This window comes from Rhinopithecus bieti, unplaced genomic scaffold, assembly GCF_001698545.2.
Source record: "Rhinopithecus bieti isolate Rb0 unplaced genomic scaffold, ASM169854v2 scaffold_1014, whole genome shotgun sequence".
NCBI classification, from domain to species: Eukaryota; Metazoa; Chordata; class Mammalia; order Primates; family Cercopithecidae; genus Rhinopithecus; species Rhinopithecus bieti.
This window is the reverse complement of record NW_016803499.1, coordinates 5,803,864-5,821,095: the sequence shown is the minus strand read 5'-3', so window position 1 is coordinate 5,821,095 and position 17,232 is coordinate 5,803,864. Positions and strand designations below refer to the sequence as shown.

General features: G+C 58.7%; 1 protein-coding gene across 1 annotated transcript in view; it reads left to right on the top strand.

Annotated features, from left to right (window-relative positions):
• The first annotated feature begins 410 nt into the window (after window positions 1–410).
• KCNQ1 (potassium voltage-gated channel subfamily Q member 1) overlaps window positions 411–17,232 on the top strand; it is a 336,495-nt gene continuing 319,673 nt past the window's right edge. The window contains exons 1-3 of the mRNA XM_017886015.1: window positions 411–533; window positions 625–738; window positions 917–1,039. Of these exons, the coding sequence (XP_017741504.1) occupies window positions 411–533; window positions 625–738; window positions 917–1,039 (360 nt within the window). The remainder of the gene's footprint in view (window positions 534–624; window positions 739–916; window positions 1,040–17,232) is intronic.

The following is a 17,232-nucleotide window of genomic DNA, read 5'->3' as shown; positions in this document are numbered from 1 at the left end:
TTTTCATGGAGTTCTGGTGGCGTCGGGCCTCCAGGCGCTTGGGGAGTTGAGGAGAGTGAAAGCTGGAGGAGAGCCGCCCACAGGCCTGCAGCCCGAGGCTCCGCTCTGGGAGACGCAGATACGCTCTGGTGGCACGCGTATTCAGGACCGCCCCACCCTGGCGGGCTGCTTGCTGTGCTGCTGACCACCAGCACCCGCTGCCCTGGCCCTGAATTCCTGGACAGGGGGCTGTTGACATGGCTTCTGGAAGTGCATTTGGTAAAATCAGGCTTTGCGGGAGACCGTGATCATGGTCGGTGCCGCGCCAGTTTTCCACTTACCTGGAAAGGTGCGGCCCCCTGTCGGGCTCTAAGGACGGTTTCGGAGTTCGTGTAGCCGATCAGCCACCATCCACATCCAGAAGTTTTAACATGACCCGCAAGACCACGAGAGCCCCCGCGACTGCCCATAGCCAGTCCGCACCGCCTGGGGCGCAGCCACCAGCGGCTGCTGTTCTGTGGGGTCTGCTGCGCCTTGACTGTTCCGAGAGAGGCGTGAGCCCACACTGCAGGGGGCGTGGTCGAGGCCGAGGTTGCGTCAGCCGTGTCGGTGTGTCTGGCCCGTGGCGCCGACGTGGTGTTCCAGGCGGGGCCCCTGCTCAACGTGGCGGCACCTCGTTGGTGCTTCGTCCCGTGGTTCCCCTTCCGCGCGGGGAGGCACGGCATCCTTCTGTGTGCGACCTGCACGGTCGCAGAAGTGGTGTGTCACCAGCCCGCTAGGCACAGGACGACCTGGGGTTTTCGAGTCGGCATGTCGTCAGTCCTCTCCAGGCGGAGCTGAGCCCGGCCGTCCAGCTCCGCGCGGTGCAGTCTAATGGGCCGGTGGCGGAGGCCGTGGCAGCTGACCACCCGCCCCGCGCGTGTCCCTGTCTTACGAGCTTCGGCTCATCGTGCCGCTGGTCCTGGGCCTCTTCTTCAGCGGTGGCGCCCTGGTCGGCATCGAGCAGTATCGGCGCCGGCGCCTGGCCCACGGCCGGGGTGGGGGGACCCTCTTCTGGATGGTACGTAGCGTCTGGAGGGCGGTGGGCTGGACTGTCATGGCTGCCCTGGGCAGGCTGGGCATGCATCCCCCAGCGCTGGTGGCCGGCCCGCCACTAGAGGGGTGGCCCCTTAGGGCCGCCCCCACCCCCTTGCCCAGCGACGCGTGTGGCCCGTGCCCCTGGATACAGGGGCACCTCCCAGACCCCACACGTTGGCCAAGTGACCTCGGGGGCGGCATTGATGTGCCACAGGCGAGGGGCCAAGGACTGAGAGGGAGCCTGGAGCTGGTCTGGGGGTCCTGAAAGAAGGCTTCAAGGACTTCCTGGAGGAGGCGCTCCCAAGCTGGGCTGGAAGGAGGGAAGGAGGAGGGAGGGTAGAGCTGGCGTTGTGGCTGGCAGGGGCCTGCCCGAGCCTTCATGCACAGTGTCCCTGGGGTCTGGGTGACACCTGCCCCTGGGTTATGGCTGGCACATGGGCCCTGCTGGTGTCCCAGCAGCAGCCCTCACCCTGGGCACCTGGATGGTCCCTTCCATTGGCCTGAGTGGTGTCGGTGCCATCTGTGCCAGGCAGGTGCTGAGAGCAGGGCAGGGCAGGCTCATAGCCTGGTGGAAAACCCCAAAGTTGATCTGGCCGTGAGGCTGCCCGGAAGGCAGGGTGCAGGGAGCCAGCTGTGTCTGGAGCCCACAGGGTCCCCACGCAAGCCACCTGAATGTGGGCCGTGGGCAACAGGACTCCGGCAGGACTGGGTCCAGCACCTCTCCGTGGCTGGGCTGTCTTGTTTTCCTGTCTTGTTGTGGAATATTTCCAGTATCTGCAAAGAAAGAGAGAGTCACGACTCAGGTCCTGGCACACACAGGCAGATCTGGGCTGGTTTCTTGCTGCTTTTGGTGCTGTGTCTTCCTGGCCAGGGGAGCCTGTCCCGCCGGGGTCCAGAGTCCTCTCATGATGGCCTCAGCGGTGGAGTCCATCCCATTTCTAGGGAGTCCATTTTAGCTTTCCTTCGTTGCTTTTGGACCTTGAGCCATAGCTGGAGGAATTCACCTGTGGTTTCCTCCAGCCCTCACCAGGTTAACTGTGTGTGCTCCATGGTGGCTGGGAGTTTCCTGGTTAAGTGGTGTGAGGCACAGGCCTGCTGTGCTTCCCAGTTCTCCCAGCGCCGTGTTTTCTGCGGTGCATCTGTCCTGCCTGACTGGAGGGCCGTCTTCTCTGTAAACCAGAGGTCCAGAGGCAATAGGAAGGGTCTGCTTTGGGGTTTTCTATTCTGTCCCACTGCTCTGCTGGACTTTTCCTTTACCGGGGCCCTACTGACTTGGTTCTCCCAGTACTAAAGTCAATTTCATGATGCCACTTTGTGCCTCGGCAGGGCTTTCTTTTGGGGGGTTTCCTGGTGGCACTTGCAGCCTTGCTTTTCCCAGTGAATGTTGTCATCACCTTATCCAGCCCCGGGAAGAAACCCAATGGCAGTGGGGTGAATGAACTGGGGAGACCGACATCTCGGTGGTCTCCAGGAGCGTGGCGTGTGTGTTTATGGGCAGCATTTTGTGGTTTCATTATGTAGATTTCAGGCAGTTTGTGCTAAGTGTATTCCTGATGATTATAATATTGATGAGAATAAGTTGTTATTGTTCCCATCACATAGGGAGTCTCTAGTCTCTCATGGTTTCCAGGCACTTTGCTGGCATCTGTGAAAGCTGTTAATTTCTGCTACAGCCTGTGGCCCCGCCACCTCTCATGACTGGTCACAGAAGTTTTCCCTCTATCCTCTGCATTCTTTTGTGTTTCCAGATAAGGGATGCCCAGGAGGGCAGATTGCTGCTTGGGTCTGTCCAGAGCTGGGGTAGTGCCTGCGGCCAGCTGGGCCCTCCTGGCTTCCATGGGCAGGTTGGCTGCTGGGCGGGGTTGTGCACCTCCTGCGCTTAGGAAGGGTCCTTCAGGTCCGATGTCTGGTGTGGTTTTTTTTTTAAATTTTTTTATTTTGAGACGGAGTCTTGCTCTGTTGCCCAGGCTGGAGTGCAGTGGCTGGATCTCGACTCACTGCAAGCTCCGCCTCCCGGGTTTACGCCATTCTCCTGCCTCAGCCTCCCGAGTAGCTGGGACTACAGGCGCCCGCCACCTCGCCCGGCTAGTTTTTTGTATTTTTTAGTAGAGACAGGGTTTCACCGTGTTAGCCAGGATGGTCTCGATCTCCTGACCTCATGATCCGCCCGTCTCGGCCTCCCAAAGTGCTGGGATTACAGGCGTGAGCCACCACGCCCGGCCGTCTGGTGTGGTTTTATGGTGACCGTGTGGATTCTGGTCAGGGGTCTTTCCTGCTTCTGTGAGGTGCTCCTGTCGGTGAGGGGCCTGCCTTGCCTTCCGGGGACAAATCCCCTTGGTCCTAGAATTTGAGTTTCATGTCCTATCACACTGTACTCTCATACTTTGTTCAGACTTTTACACTGCACCAGTGAAGTGGGGTGTATGTGTCGTCTTGTGCCATCTTGGTTAGGGTGAGGCCATCCTTCCCCCACAGGGCAATGTCCAGTAGCCATGGCAGCATGGGCCCCATGTTTTATGGGGCCCCCATGGCACCTGTCCAGGATCCCCAAGTCCTCCGCACCCACCACAGACCTGGCTCTCAGGTGAGCACCCAGCCAAGTCTCTGGCTGTGACTAGCAGGAGGACGTTCTGCCCTCGCCAACTGACAGGGTTGGCTCAACTTCAGGAGTGGGCATGGGATGTCCTTTGCTGGTTCTGCCATGGGGGCTGGGTCTGTGGGGGGAGTCCCTGACCTGGTAGTTGTCCCTGGAGGGCCTGGGGCCAAGGATGCCAGTGGTTCCCAGGCTGTGAGAGCCCGACTGCCAATCATTCCCCTGGAGGGTCTCCGTGTGAGGCCCTTTGTACCTCTGCAGGTATGTGTACATGTGTGTATGTGTGTGCCCATATGCATGGAAATGTGTACGCGTGTGGCTGTGTGTACACGCATGTATGTGTTTATGGGTGAGCTGTGTGCTTAAGTGTGCATCTGTATCTGAGTAAGCGTGCGTACACATGAGCACGTGGGGACTTTCATGCATGGTTGGCTCTGTTTCATTGTGTGTACATGTGTGCACGTGTGTATCTGAGCATGTACACATGTAAATGTGGCCACATATAGGCACATTGTACTGTGCACCTGTGAGCATGTGTTGTGTGTTTATGTATGGCTGCGTTGTATGTATTTATGTATAGATATGTGTTGCTGTGTGTGTGTATATGTGTATGTATGTATGTTCATGCCTGTGCTGTGTGTGAGACGTGAGATCCTGCCTGTCCTGTCCCTCACGTACTAACTTGGATCTGGGTGGTTAGCCCCTCGCCCCCGACGTGGTCTGGGACTTGCTTGGTTTTAAATGGAGCATGGAGTGCCAGTGCTAACGTGAGCCCACCCAGGTGCCCCTGCCCAGCCAGGGCTGTCAGCACCACAGCATCCAAGTTCAGGTCCTGACTTCCTAGGTGGTCATCTCCCAGGCAGCTGGGAGGGCAAAGCCTGGAGAAGCGTGCACCCAGGCCCAACCTGCAGGGACCTTCAGATGTGCCCTGGGCTCCACGTGCCCATCTACAGCTCGAGAATCACCAACAGCGCCCCAGGGCCCCCATGTCGCATCTAAACCAGGCAGGGGACAGGGGCGAGGAGCAGACCAGGTAGGGTTGCTCCCTAGGATGCAGCCCTGCCCAGGCAGGAGGGCAGACCCTAGATTTCAAGGCACAGTGCTGAGCTGTGCCCCCAGGGAAGCCTCCAGGATGGTCCTTATCCCGGCAGCCCTGCCCACTGTCCACGCATCCCTGGGGTCTGTGCGCCACCTGGTGGCTATTTGCTGAACTGTGGCCACAGACCCCTGGCCAGCAGGAACCAGGCCTTTCACTGCCCTGCAGCTCCCTCTCCTCCAGGCTGGGGTGGCATGGCAGAGAAGCAGCCTGCAGCCCCAAGCAGAGAGCCCCCTTTCTGCTGCAGTCCCCTTTGCAGTCCCCTCTGCCTTTTCCACTGCTTGGAAGGCAGAGACCCTGGCCGCCTCCCTTGTCCCTCCTTCTCTCATGCCGGCTGCCTCCCTGCCACACCTTGCGTCTCACCAGGCAACCCTGCACACAGCAGCTGGGGAGGACTTTCTAAGACAAAAATCTGATCATTCCAGAAGCTCCCTGTGACGTTTAGAGTACACTCCCCAAGGTGCCACGTTCAGGTCCGTCACCTGTAACCCTCCCCTCTCCACCTCCTCCAGCCTGGGCTCACTCACTCCAGGCCAAGCCTTGGACATTCCTGGCTGCCCCAGGGCCTTTGCACACCCTCTGCCCTGGGCCTGGCTGTCCTCGGGAGTGTCAGCACTCAGCCTCTTAGCAGGTTTCAGGCCTCTGCTTGGCACCATCCTGCGCAGCATCCCCGCCGACCTGCCCTGTTCTGGGTTGGTGGGGCTCTGGGAGGCTCAGAAGCATCTGTCTGCCTCAGGCCATTCCACACTCCCTGAGGGCGGGACCCCGTGGCCGCGCTATCCCCACAGGCTCCGCATGGCACTTCCTGGCTGTGCATGTCCCTCCTTGCATCAAGTCCATAGGCCAGAGTTGCCCGACGAGGACACCCCAGCTTGGTATGTGCTCCTGGTTTCAGCTGCCCCTGCATGGTGGAGGGGTGGAAGACGCCCTCCCACTCGCCTCGCCACACTTCCCAGCAGTCTCTTGAAGCACTGGCCTCATGGAGTCAAATCCTTCAAGGGGATTTGAGGGTCCAGCTGTCACTCAGTCATGGCCATGGAGGGCACATTGGGGACACAGCAGAGAGTGAGGCAGCCGTGGGCCTGGCCTTGAGAGGCGGATGTACGGACACATCAAAGGCAGAGCCGAGACTGAGGCATAGGCTCTGGGTGGGGAGTATCTGCAGGGACAGTGACCACTTGGTTGGAGGAGGGGGCGCTCAGGTGGGAGGGGCACAGTGAGAAGGAGGTAAGCAGGTGCTGGCAGGGCAGGCAGGGACCCCTCCCAGGGCTCACAGCTTCCAGTGGACAGCAGGCGCAGGGCAGGCGCAGGGCAGGCGCAGGGCAGGCGCAGGGCAGGCGCAGGGCAGGCGCAGGGCAGGCGCAGGGCAGGTGCAGGGCAGGCGCAGGGCAGGCGCAGGGCAGGCGCAGGGCAGGCGCAGGGCAGGCGCAGGGCAGGCGCAGGGCAGGCGCAGGGCAGGCGCAGGGCAGGCGCAGGGCAGGCGCAGGGCAGGCGCAGGGCAGGCGCAGGGCAGGCGCAGGGCAGGCGCAGGGCAGGCGCAGGGCAGGCGCAGGGCAGGCGCAGGGCAGGCGCAGGGCAGGCGCAGGGCAGGCGCAGGGCAGGCGCAGGGCGGTGGGGCTCAGAGCATAGGCAGAAGTCGGGGACTTCCTGGGGAAGGGGCTGACAGCAGGTTCCTGAGGCTTCAGGCCTGGAGGAGTGAGGACGGCTGTTGGGTTCTTGAGTCCAGCAGAGGGAGGCTGTGCAGGGTTGCAGGAAGGACGGTTGGAGGTGCTGGGGGGAGGCACAAGAAGCGGAGTGTTTGCAGCCCCTGGGGCCAGGCGGCGGGAACGCCTGGAGACGCCAGAGGGCGCTCGGGTTCCATGCAACTCCGGAGCTGCTGGCCCCCGCCAAGGAGTGCTGAGCGCGGGGAGCGCAAACCACAGCCTTGGGGAACCCAGGAGGGGCCGGCCGGGTGCAGGACCCGCGTGAGGGATTCCGAAAGCACGATGTTTAAATGCTGGGGAAAAAGTTGATCAAAGCGGTGTGTTTCCAGGGAGCCCCTGTTTTCTCGTTTCTTTTCGTCCGCCCAGCTTTGCAGTGCCAGAAAGCTGTTATCTCAGCACGGCTAAGGAAACCCCAGCGCGGCCTCGGAGGGATTAGGCATTCTGCTGAACCAGGGATATGCGGTGGGCCTGAAAAAGCCATTTCGGGAGGAATCTGGTCTCGGCTGGGGTCCGGCCGACACCGTGAACAGCACGTGAACAGCACGTCGGAAATCTGCTGGGCAGGGAGATTTGCTCATGGCCTCCCAAGGAGGAGAGCCACTTCCTGGGCTGCAAAGAGGGCCCCAGCCTGGTTTCTGAATTCAGAGGGGGCTGTGTGTGCACGTGTTTACGTACATGCGTGTGCACATCTGTGTGCCCACGTCTGTGGAAGTGACACACGTGTGCATGTGTGTACGTGTGTGTGCTTGTAGGTAGCTCTGTGCACACATGCATACACATGTGCCTGTTGTGTGCGTGCACACGTGTGTCTGACGTGCGTGTGCTTTGCGTGTTCTTGCTTGGGAAGGAGTTCCCGGTTTGGGTGGCTCTCCTGTTTCTTGCTGAGGCCGGCTGCTGCCAGAAACTGCCCCCCTGCTCTCTGCAGTAGGAGACCCTGCCCTGGCCCAGGTGAAGGCCTGGCTTTTGTCTCCAGGATCACGGCTTTTGTCAAACCCCACACAAAGAGAGAGGCACTCAAAAGCACAACACAAACATGGCTCGTCCGCGCCTTTGGTGGTGAACATACCAGGGAATTGTCCTGCAATGCCTGTGGTTAAAAAACCCCGTGAGCGGCGGCCCCGGAGGCCTAGGGGATGAGGTCATCGCTGCGGCTTCCTCCCCTCTGCTGAGGCTCCCTCCACCCCGCCCGGTGGCCCACCCCTCCCGCCAGCTGGAGCCTCCACTGCCTGGGTTTCTGCTGCCCCTTCAGCACAGAGTAAGGCCTCAGTTTCCCTCCCAGCACAGAGCGAGGCCTCAGTTTCCCTCCCAGCACAGAGCAAGGCCTCAGTTTCCCTCCCAGCAGCAAAGTGAGACCCTGTGGAGAGTCTCTGGGCCTCCGTGACAGCCCTGGGTGGGCCCCTCTCTGTGGAACAAGGTCGGGTCCTGTCCTCAGCGCCCTGGCCTCCACTTGCTCAGGGCGCCCGCAGGCCCGCAGGTCCCCACCTGGTGTTTTCCACCTGGGACCCGCAGCTGCTCTGATGAGGAGCCTGCTCTGCGCACCGCCTCAGGCGGTTTCCCGCAGCGCCCTTGCTGCTGCTGCCGGGAAAAGACGCAGAAGTAAAGGCACCTTTGCCCGCGTTGGGGAACCAGTGGGTGACTCAGAATTTTCCTCAACCCACCGCGAGGTCTGATTCCCTCTGCAGCTGCCGCCCGCTAGGGGTTCTCTTCCTCCCTGCCTGCCTCACTCTGCCTGGTGAGCTCCTATGGGTCTGACAAAGCCCCATCCTGCACGCTTGCTTCAGGGGCGACTCTCCACTAGACTGGTTGCCCAGGGACAGAGGTACCCACTCCCTCCTCAGGGCTGCAGGGTGCTCTGGGAAGCGTCGTGTCCCTCTGTGGGGTTGTGGGCTCACTTGCCTTTTTGTCCCTGTCACTCGGGAGCTACCCAGCCAAAACTGGTCCCCACTGCCCAGGCCACCCTGAGGCTTCAGAACGCAGTCGTCAGCTCCCTGGCAGGGTTATTTCCGCCTGCATTTGTTCAGCCAGCAAATCTTTATTAAGCACCTACTGTGTGTCAGGATCTATGTGCAAGCAGACCATGGGCTCATGAAAGGCAGATCTGGACTTGGATTCTGCACCCCGGGATCCTCACTGCAGGGCCCTGTGTATGTGTGGGCCAGAGCCCTGGTTCCTCTCTGCACTGAGACCCTGGAACTAGGACTTGACAGATGTGGGCCCTCCCTCTGCACAGCCCCCAGGGCACGGGGTGGCTGCAGCTCTGCACAGCCAGACTTGAGGTCACTGCCCCGTGAGCCTGTAGGAGGAACTTCTCACTCATCTGTCCTGAGACCCTGCCTGGAGCCCACCCCAGGGAGACAGAGGCTCTCGGGGCCTGTTCAGGATGGAAGGATGCTGGAGCTGGACACTGGCCTGTAGACTTTGGGCAGGCACGGGTAGCGAAGGTGAACATGGACCAGGGGCAGGGGGAACAGGGTAGGCCCGAGTGTCTCTCTGGGGCAGTTGGGGGCACCTAGGTAGGCTGAGCTTCAGCTGCCAAGGCTCCTCCCGGGTCAGGGTCGACCCCTGATGTCCTGGCAAGAGTTCCAAGAACAAAGGCTCAGAATCCACAAGGCAGAACTTGAAGCCACTGCCCTGTTGGGACAGGAGAAGTAACTTGGCCGACTCTCCAGAGCCCGGTGTTGGTCACTGAGGGCCACCAGATACCAGTCCCTCCTGCCTTCCCCTTTAGTGACTCTGAAGCTGTTGAAGTCCCCGCCTGCCAGGAGCTCCTTGTCCTGGGAAGTCCTGTGCAACTCCCTTGCTGCCTTTCAGAGCCCTGTGGCGTCTCTCTCATGTGCTGGCCGTAGAGCTTCCTAAAAGCATCTCTGTCACCCACTCTGCACCTGAGAGAGGGCGGCCAGGTGACTGGTGCCCCTTGGAGAGCCCGGGCCAGGCCCCCTGCCTCTGGGAATCCATCAGAGTGTCTCCTTTCTGAGGCCGCTTTGCTGGGCATAGGATCAGCCTTGCTTTGGGGGCTGTTTAGGAGAGGAACCACAGCGTTGCTGTTCCCCGGAGGCAGCCTGTGCTTGTGATGGGCGCCCTGCTTTGAGTGCTCTGCTTCAGGGTGTGGGATGCACAGCTGGGGGGCAGGGGCGCTGCTGAAGCTACAGTCTCAGAGTCTGAGGTTCACGGGACATGGCATGAAGACCCAGTGGCTCTGCTTCCCCGGGACAGCCTTGGTCCAGCCTCACTGGCCACATGCTCTGCTTAGCACACCCGCTGCTGTCCCCAGCCACCCAGCCCCATGCACAGGCCACGCGGTGACAGGGGCTGCTGAAGGAAGGCCGGCCTGCTCCCTGCCTGTGATGGGAGCTCAGGCTCAGGGCAGGGCAGCAGGGGCGCTCAGCTGGGCCACAGCTCCACAGTGTTGAGGGATTCTAGAAATTTCCTGCTGTGCCAGGCTGCAGCAGAGACTCCAGCCCCACCAGGCTTCCTGTACTTGGTGATAAACGCACCATCCACAGTGCCTGCGGCTCTTACAGGAGTCTCGCGTGCACCATTGCTCAACCCCCGAGAGTTACGGAAGGAAGGGAGGCTGGGGTGGGTGCTCCGAGCGCCTTGTTAGAGTGGAGGCTGGGGCTGCCCTCCCCACAGGGTGGCTGGCAGGGCTCAGCAGTTGCCTGCCTTGCAGGGGTGGAGGACCTGGGGAGACATGCTGAGCCCTCCCAGCCAGACACTGAGGGTCGGGAGGGTAAAATGTGATTTTGAGGCCACCTGCTACAGTTTCTCGGTACCTCCCTCTCTCAGGTGGGTCTGGAACCCGACAAAGCTGGTTTGGGCCATAGCAATGGCTTCCCAGGCTGTGCTTCAAAACCAGACACAATGCGCGGCTCTCCCTCCCAACCTCTGGTCTGCCAGAGGGACTGCTGGGCCTGTCTCCTGCCACATGGGTCACAAGAGTCAACCCGGGCTGTGTGATGGGGGACCCCAGGCTGGGCGGCTTAAACCGTGGAGGTCGCCTTCTCACAGCTCTGAACGATGGAGGGCCGAGACCCAGGTGTGGGCAGAGCTGGCTCTTCTGAGGCCTTTCCCAGCTTCTGGGGGTGGCTAGTGACTGTTGGGTCTTTTGTCTTGTAGATGTAGTACCCTAGTTCCCCCCAGTCCCTCCCTTTACCTCACAGGGCATCCTCCCTATGTGAGTCTGGAGCCAAATTTCTCCTCTTTGTAAGGACACCAGTCTTACTGGGTTGCAGGCTACCCACTGACCCCCTCTTAACTAATCATTTCTGTAGGGACCCCATTTCCAAACAAGGTCTCACTCTCAGGTACTAGGGATTAGAGCTTCATCATATGAATTTGAGGGCAACCCAGACCCAAACCATGGCCCACGGGGTGGCTCCCTGTGTGTGTAAATAAAGCTTTATTAGCACACGGCCCCATATACTTGAGGGCCTAACGCCTCTGGCTGCTTTGTGCAATGGCAGATTTGAGTCCTGCCATGGAGACCGTGCAGCCCACAGGGCCTAAGATCCCTACTGTCTGACCTTCCAGGAAAGGTTTGCCACGCTATTTATTTAGCAGGATAATTTTGGAAAGAGCAGTTGCCAGGGGCATTTAAACTTGCATTTGAATTAGTAACAATGTTATTTTCTGGGAACATAGAAGTGGGAGAGCGTGTGCCCCGGGCCAGCCCGATGTGCCCCAGGTTTGTACAGCGCCCAGGTTGGCGCAGGGCCTTTGGGTTCCACAGTCTGTGTCTTTCTTCCTGGATGTTTGAATTTTGATTTAATCTCAGGCTTGTCAGTACGAGCAGCTCCCAGGCACCCTCGGCCAGGTCAGCAATGGCTTTCATCTTCTGCCATTTGCTCTGCATGTTTCTCTCTATATGCAAAAACCTATATGGGTTTTGTGGGGGTTTTTGTTGTTAGTTTTTTAAATTTATTTTTATTTATTTATTTATTTTTGAGAGAGAGAGAGAGTCTTGCTGTGTTGCCCAGGTTGGTGTGTAGTGGTATACTCATGGCTCACTGCAGCCTTGGCCTCCCAGGATCAAGTGTTCCCACTTCAGCCTCCTGAGCAGCTGGGACTGTGGGTGCGTGCCATCATGTCCAGCTAATTTTTGTATTTTTTGTAGAGATGGGGTTTTGCCATGTTACCCACGCTGGTCTTGAACTCCTGAGCTCAAACAATCCTCCCGCCTCAGCCAACCCAAAGTGCTGAAATTATAGGCGTGAGCCACGGCACCCAGCCTGCTTCGTTTTTATCCTGAGTCATTTGAGAGTAAGTTGGAAACAGTGTGATCCTTTCTCCCTATAAAGCGTGTGTATATCCTCTGGAATGAGGACCTTCAACTTAGCCAGGGTGTCCGACTCTCAAGACACTGCTGTCCGTTTCACAGCCTGCATTCAAGGCTCATCACTTGTCCCAGTGAGTGTGACTGGTTTTTCCTCATTGCACGTGACTGTCAACGCGATTTCAGCTTCTTTGACCTGGAGCAGCCCTGCCCGGCCTTCCCTTCATGGTCTGTCTCTTGAGCAGGGAGAGGTGGTGGACATGGAGGCTTGAGGACAGTCCCCTGGCCCCAGGGATGTTGTGTGGAGGAGTTGGAGGGCTCACAGGCCCCTCTGTGGGGCCCAGGGCAGAGGCAGCAGGCAGGCTGTCTCCAGCACAGTGGACATCGTGTATGCCCCAGCCGGGTCCCCTGTCCCAGGACCGCGGTCGACAGGGTTTGGGTTGGCTACGTTCCTGTCTGAAGGCAGCTGCTTGGGCGGAGGACAGCTGACATTCCTTCATGCAAAATCTGCTCGCGGGAGAGTCGTGAAAGTGGGAATCCTGGGCTGGAACCGGAATGTTCCCCGAGTACATAGGAATCCTGGGCTGGAACCGGAACTTTCCCCTAGTACAGGGGGCCTTGTGTGTGGAGGGGCCCCACGGTGAATCGTTTTCTTTAACAAAGACTTCCTCTGTGCAACCCACACCCGGGCCTCACGTTATCTTTTGCAGGCCAGAATTGTCATATATATCAAGTTCGTTCAGAACAAGATGGGGTGGGGTGGGGGGCGGTGAGGGGCCCGGGGCAGGAGGTAGAGGAAACTGCAAGATTTTTTAAACCTTCCCGAAAAGTAATTTGGACAGTAACCCGATTCTGTCCAAGTGGTTTGTGAGAATCGGGTTGACACCCCTGGGCCGGAACCTGGGAACCGCCAGTCCGCGTCTTTCCTCCAGGGAGGCTGTGCAGAGGGAAGGCAGTGAGACCCACCTGGGTTTGAGGAACCTGGGGCTTCAAGGGAGGCACTCTTAGCCCATAGTGCTCCGGCCAGGGGTAGGGCAGCCGCGGCATGAGTGCACGATGTCCCGTCTGCAGCCTGTGGTCCCTCTGGGGGTCAAGGTGCCTGTTCCCCATTGCTCCTCCATCAGAACTCCTCCAGATCTGCCAGCTCCTCCATCAGAACTCCTCCATCAGAACTCCTCCTCTCGGGCCCCAGAAAGACCCCATAATGGCCAGGTAGAAGCTCCCACCTGCTGTGCCAGGAGAGTCTAGGGCCCTGTGGGCTCATTCTGTCGTCTTCCCTGTTTTCAAGCCACAGGAGTGCGATCTTTCCAGAGCACTGAGTGACTAGAGGAACAGGCTTATGCTAGGCAGGCGCTGGCATCTTAGACAATCCCTGACATCTTTGCAGAACCTTGGTGAGAGACCCCACAAGCATGTGACCCTATGCAGACTCCACCGTGGCAGCCTGGGGGCCGAACTGATGGCTGTGCTGGCCGTAGGGAGCATCCCTCGTCCCGCCTTTCCAGAAGCCCCTGGGAAAGGCTGGTGGGAAGGAAAGCGGGGCTGGGATGGGCCCATCTCTCTCTGGGGCAGGAGGAACCAAGAAGCCAAACGCAGCCAGGTGCCTGCCCGCAGCCAGCACTCCCCACCACGCCCCAGTGTCTGGCGTGCATGGCGCGCGTGGTCTCCAGGTCTCTCCCCAGTGCCAGGTATCTGGGTGGTCTCTCTAACTCCCCCTACTGCACTCGCTTCTCTTTCTCCTCTTTTTAGAAATTGTGATGATTCAGCTCCACGTTGGTAATGAGAGAGCCAGCGACCTGGGTTTGGGTGCAGGCGCAGTTGGGGCCGAGCAGGGCGCCTGCGGGCTCTGCCAGGGTTGGGGCTCAGCCCGGGCAGGGGCTCTGTGTCGGGAGGAAGGGCCTTACTGGAGCGGGAGCCCCCAGCCCCTGGAAGGTGGTGACTGCACAAGGACAGGAGTGAGGGGACCCTTAGGGACCCAGGGTGTTGGAGGCCCCCACACCGCCATGGTGCTCTGCTCTCGGCAGCCCTGGGTCTGGTTGGAAACTGTCCCTGGTGAAGGGTGGCCGCGGCTTTCCAGCTCTCCCAGGCCAGTTCCCGTGTTTTCTCTCCCGCCTTCCCCATAGTCCAGGACAAAAGTCAGACCTTGGTGGGGGGTGCGCCTGCTGCAGGGCCCCCGGGCTTCTCCATTCGGGTTTAGTGGGATTAGAGTGTGTGGCCGTGGGGACAGGTGTTTCCTTTATGTTCTGCCTGAGGGCTGGAAAGAGCCTCATCAGTGAGCGCCACGTTCGGTGGGGGTCTCTGGTGCAGGGGAGCCGGGGGGCCGGGTTGGGTTAGGTCCTTGTTTTCACATCTGACCCTGGCCAGCTGGAGAGCCTCGCTTGAAGCGCAGGGCAGCAGCTGACACAACACAACGGGACGGGCTGAGCAGGCCGGGCACAGGCAGGCGTGGGGGAGCTGGCACCGGCACTGCACGTGGGGCTCCCAGGGGGCTGCCAGGGAAGTCGTTGGGGGATAATAGGATCCATCCTGTGGGGCCCACTGGCCATGGGGTCCTGCACAATGGGGTCTACCCACTGTGTCCCTGGACGAGGAGGTAGCCTGAGGTCTCCTCTGACACTGGGCAGCAGCCTGGGGAGGGGGCTGGGCAGGTGCCAGGGGAACCCCCTAGGGCATTACATTCAGATGAGTTCTAATCACATTCTTAGCTTCCCAGGCCACACAGAGCGAAAACCAGAGGTCCTGGCCAAGGACCGTTGAAGTGTGTCATCGTGTGACTTTGCAGGTGGGGGGACGGGGCTCAGTGTGGCCTCACGGGGTCAGGAGCTGCGGCTCGAGCACCTCAGACCGCAGCCCCCTGTTCAGGGCCAGGCCTAGACAGCTCTTCCCACAGGATTTTCTGTCTCCCAGGTATAAAACGGGGACCAGCAGGGATGCCTGGGGGGATACCTGGGGCCAGGGGCTGCCAGCAGCCTCCTCAGTAGCTTATGGGAGATGCTCTCAACCCCAAGGTTGGCTCCAGCTGGCCTCAGGAGGAGTGGATGTTCACTTCAGGTGTCTTTAGGACCCTGGCAATTGGGGACAATAGTCTTCTCCCCACATATACAGTCTTGACTCCTGGCCGCTTGGAAGGTGTATTCTGGACCTCACAGCTTCATGCCCTTTAGGATGGCAATGGGAGGCAGAGAGCACAGCCTGGGGACTTGCTATGAGGGGACTGCATTTGGATTTTTAGGTGGAGCTAATCCCTATTGGGCTGAGAGAAGTCCTGGGTGGCCGTGAGCTGGTGGTGAGGTTTCCAGACTTGGTCATGGTCAAGGTAGTTGAAGTTGGGGGTTGGAAAACACACTCATGTCCAGCCCAGATGCTTGGTGGAGAAGAGGATGCACGGGCACACATGCACAGACATGGGTGCACGGATGGGCATGTGGACACATGCACACACAGGTACCCATGTGGACACACGTGTGTGCTCACGTTCAGGCTCAGACACGTGCCTGCACGCACACATGCACATGTGCACACCCAGCCCTGGACCTCAGGCGGGCGGGGAGAGAGACCCCCTTGGGGCCGCGTTCCATTTGCACATTTAATCCAGAAACTGTCAGCATGGGAAGCCTGGATGAGAACAAAATGTCAAGTGTGTGCCGAGAGGCGCAGGCCAGCCCCTTTTCCTGGCGGGGCGATGATCTGGTCAGTTTCCGAGCACCATGTGCTGAGAATAATCTGTGCATTGAGAGCAGCATTTGGTGGGGAACCTGGGGGAAGGGCGGGCGTCTTTATTTCATTTTAGCTTTCTTTAGTGGGGCCTGTGTCTCTTCTCCCTGACCATTTTCTGAAACTGGCTAGGGAGGGTCGGGGGTGGCTGCTGTCCTCCGGGGAGGGACTGAGCTGGGCCCTGTTTGCTGATCAGTTCTCAGTGTTGCCCACCCAGCCAGGTCCCTGGACCTGGCCATGGCTACAAAAGCCTGGGATTGAGGACAAAAGCCATGGGGACGCCGTTTTCAGGATGCTTGTGAGCAGGGCTTTGTCCCCACCGTTAAGATACTCTGAACGTTCCCAGAAAACCCCTTCTGCTCGAGTTCTCGTGCTTCCTCTCAGGCTCAGGTGTTTTGGGTGTTCTTTTTAAATGAGGACATCTGTTAGACCACTTAGGAGTTCTAGAACCTGAGGAAAACCGCCTCTCATCCTGGGAGTTTGTAAGAATTTGTAGTTTCTCCCCAGTTTTCATGGAGCCCCTGTCAGAGGCACTGAGGCCCGGGTCCTGTGGCCGATTCTCGCATAGACATCAGCTAAGGGGGTTTGGGGGCCAGTCGGCAGCCTCTGGGGGCCTCTGCACCCCTCCTGTGAAAAGCCAGCGTCGAGCTGCGGCGTGGGGCCGCCTAGCTTGGGGTGGGCCTCAGACGCTGTCGCTGTGCCTGCTGTGGCTCTTTATGGCCCTGGAGCCTGGGATTGTGGAAAGACTCCCACACCTTGCTGGAGAAACTCCAGGATATGGGGGGATCCAGACTCCTGAGACTTCCCAATGGGTCCACACACATCACCAATCCTCTCTGCACCTCAGTTTCTTCATGTGTAAAATTCAGGTCACATCAGGACCGCAGTTCCCGGGGCTGTGCCGAGGGTGTGGGGACATTTGGCATGAAGGTTCTCAGTCCAGAGCCAATGGCCAAGAGGTGTTGGTGGACGATGCCTCCTCCCCTGACGGGGGCAGGAAAAGAGGTGCTGGGGAAGCAGGTGTAAAGGGCCCCGTGCCCACCAGAGGCGCACTAATTGCGAAGGAGGGGCCTCCGCCAGGAACCGCCATAGTCTCAGTTTTATTTATTCTGCTCACTCAAACAAAAAATCAGCTTTGTTGAGGTATAATTGGCATAGAGTAGACGGCCTTGTTTAAAATGTACGATTTGACCAATCTGGACATGGGTGTGTGCCACGGGACCATCACCACAATTGAGACAGCAGGCACATCCGTCACCCCCAGAAGGCTTCTCGTGCCCGTCGCTGGCCCCTCTTCCGCTGCTCCTGGCTCTGGATGGGACCCCTGGTCTGTCTTGTCAGTGTAGACGGTTGGCGTTTTCTGGGGCTTGCTGTCAGGGGAATTATACAGTGTGTGATTTTTATTGTTTGGTTTCCATCACTCCACATTTGAGAGTCGTCCAGTCTGTGGCACGTAATAATTCATCCCTTTTCATTGCTGAGCCGTATCCCATTGTATGGACGCATCGCAGTCTGTTTATCCACTCGTGTGCTGGTGGACTCTGTATAAAAGTCTTTGTAGGGACTTATATTTCCTTTCTTCATGGGTAAATACCTAGGAATAGAATGGCTGGATAATGTGGTGGGGGTATATAGATAGATATATAGATAGATAGATATAGATATATAGATAGATAGATATAGATATAGATATATAGATATAGATATCTATATATAGATACATATATAGATATATAGATATAGATATATAGATATAGATAGATATAGATATATAGATATATAGATATAGATATAGATA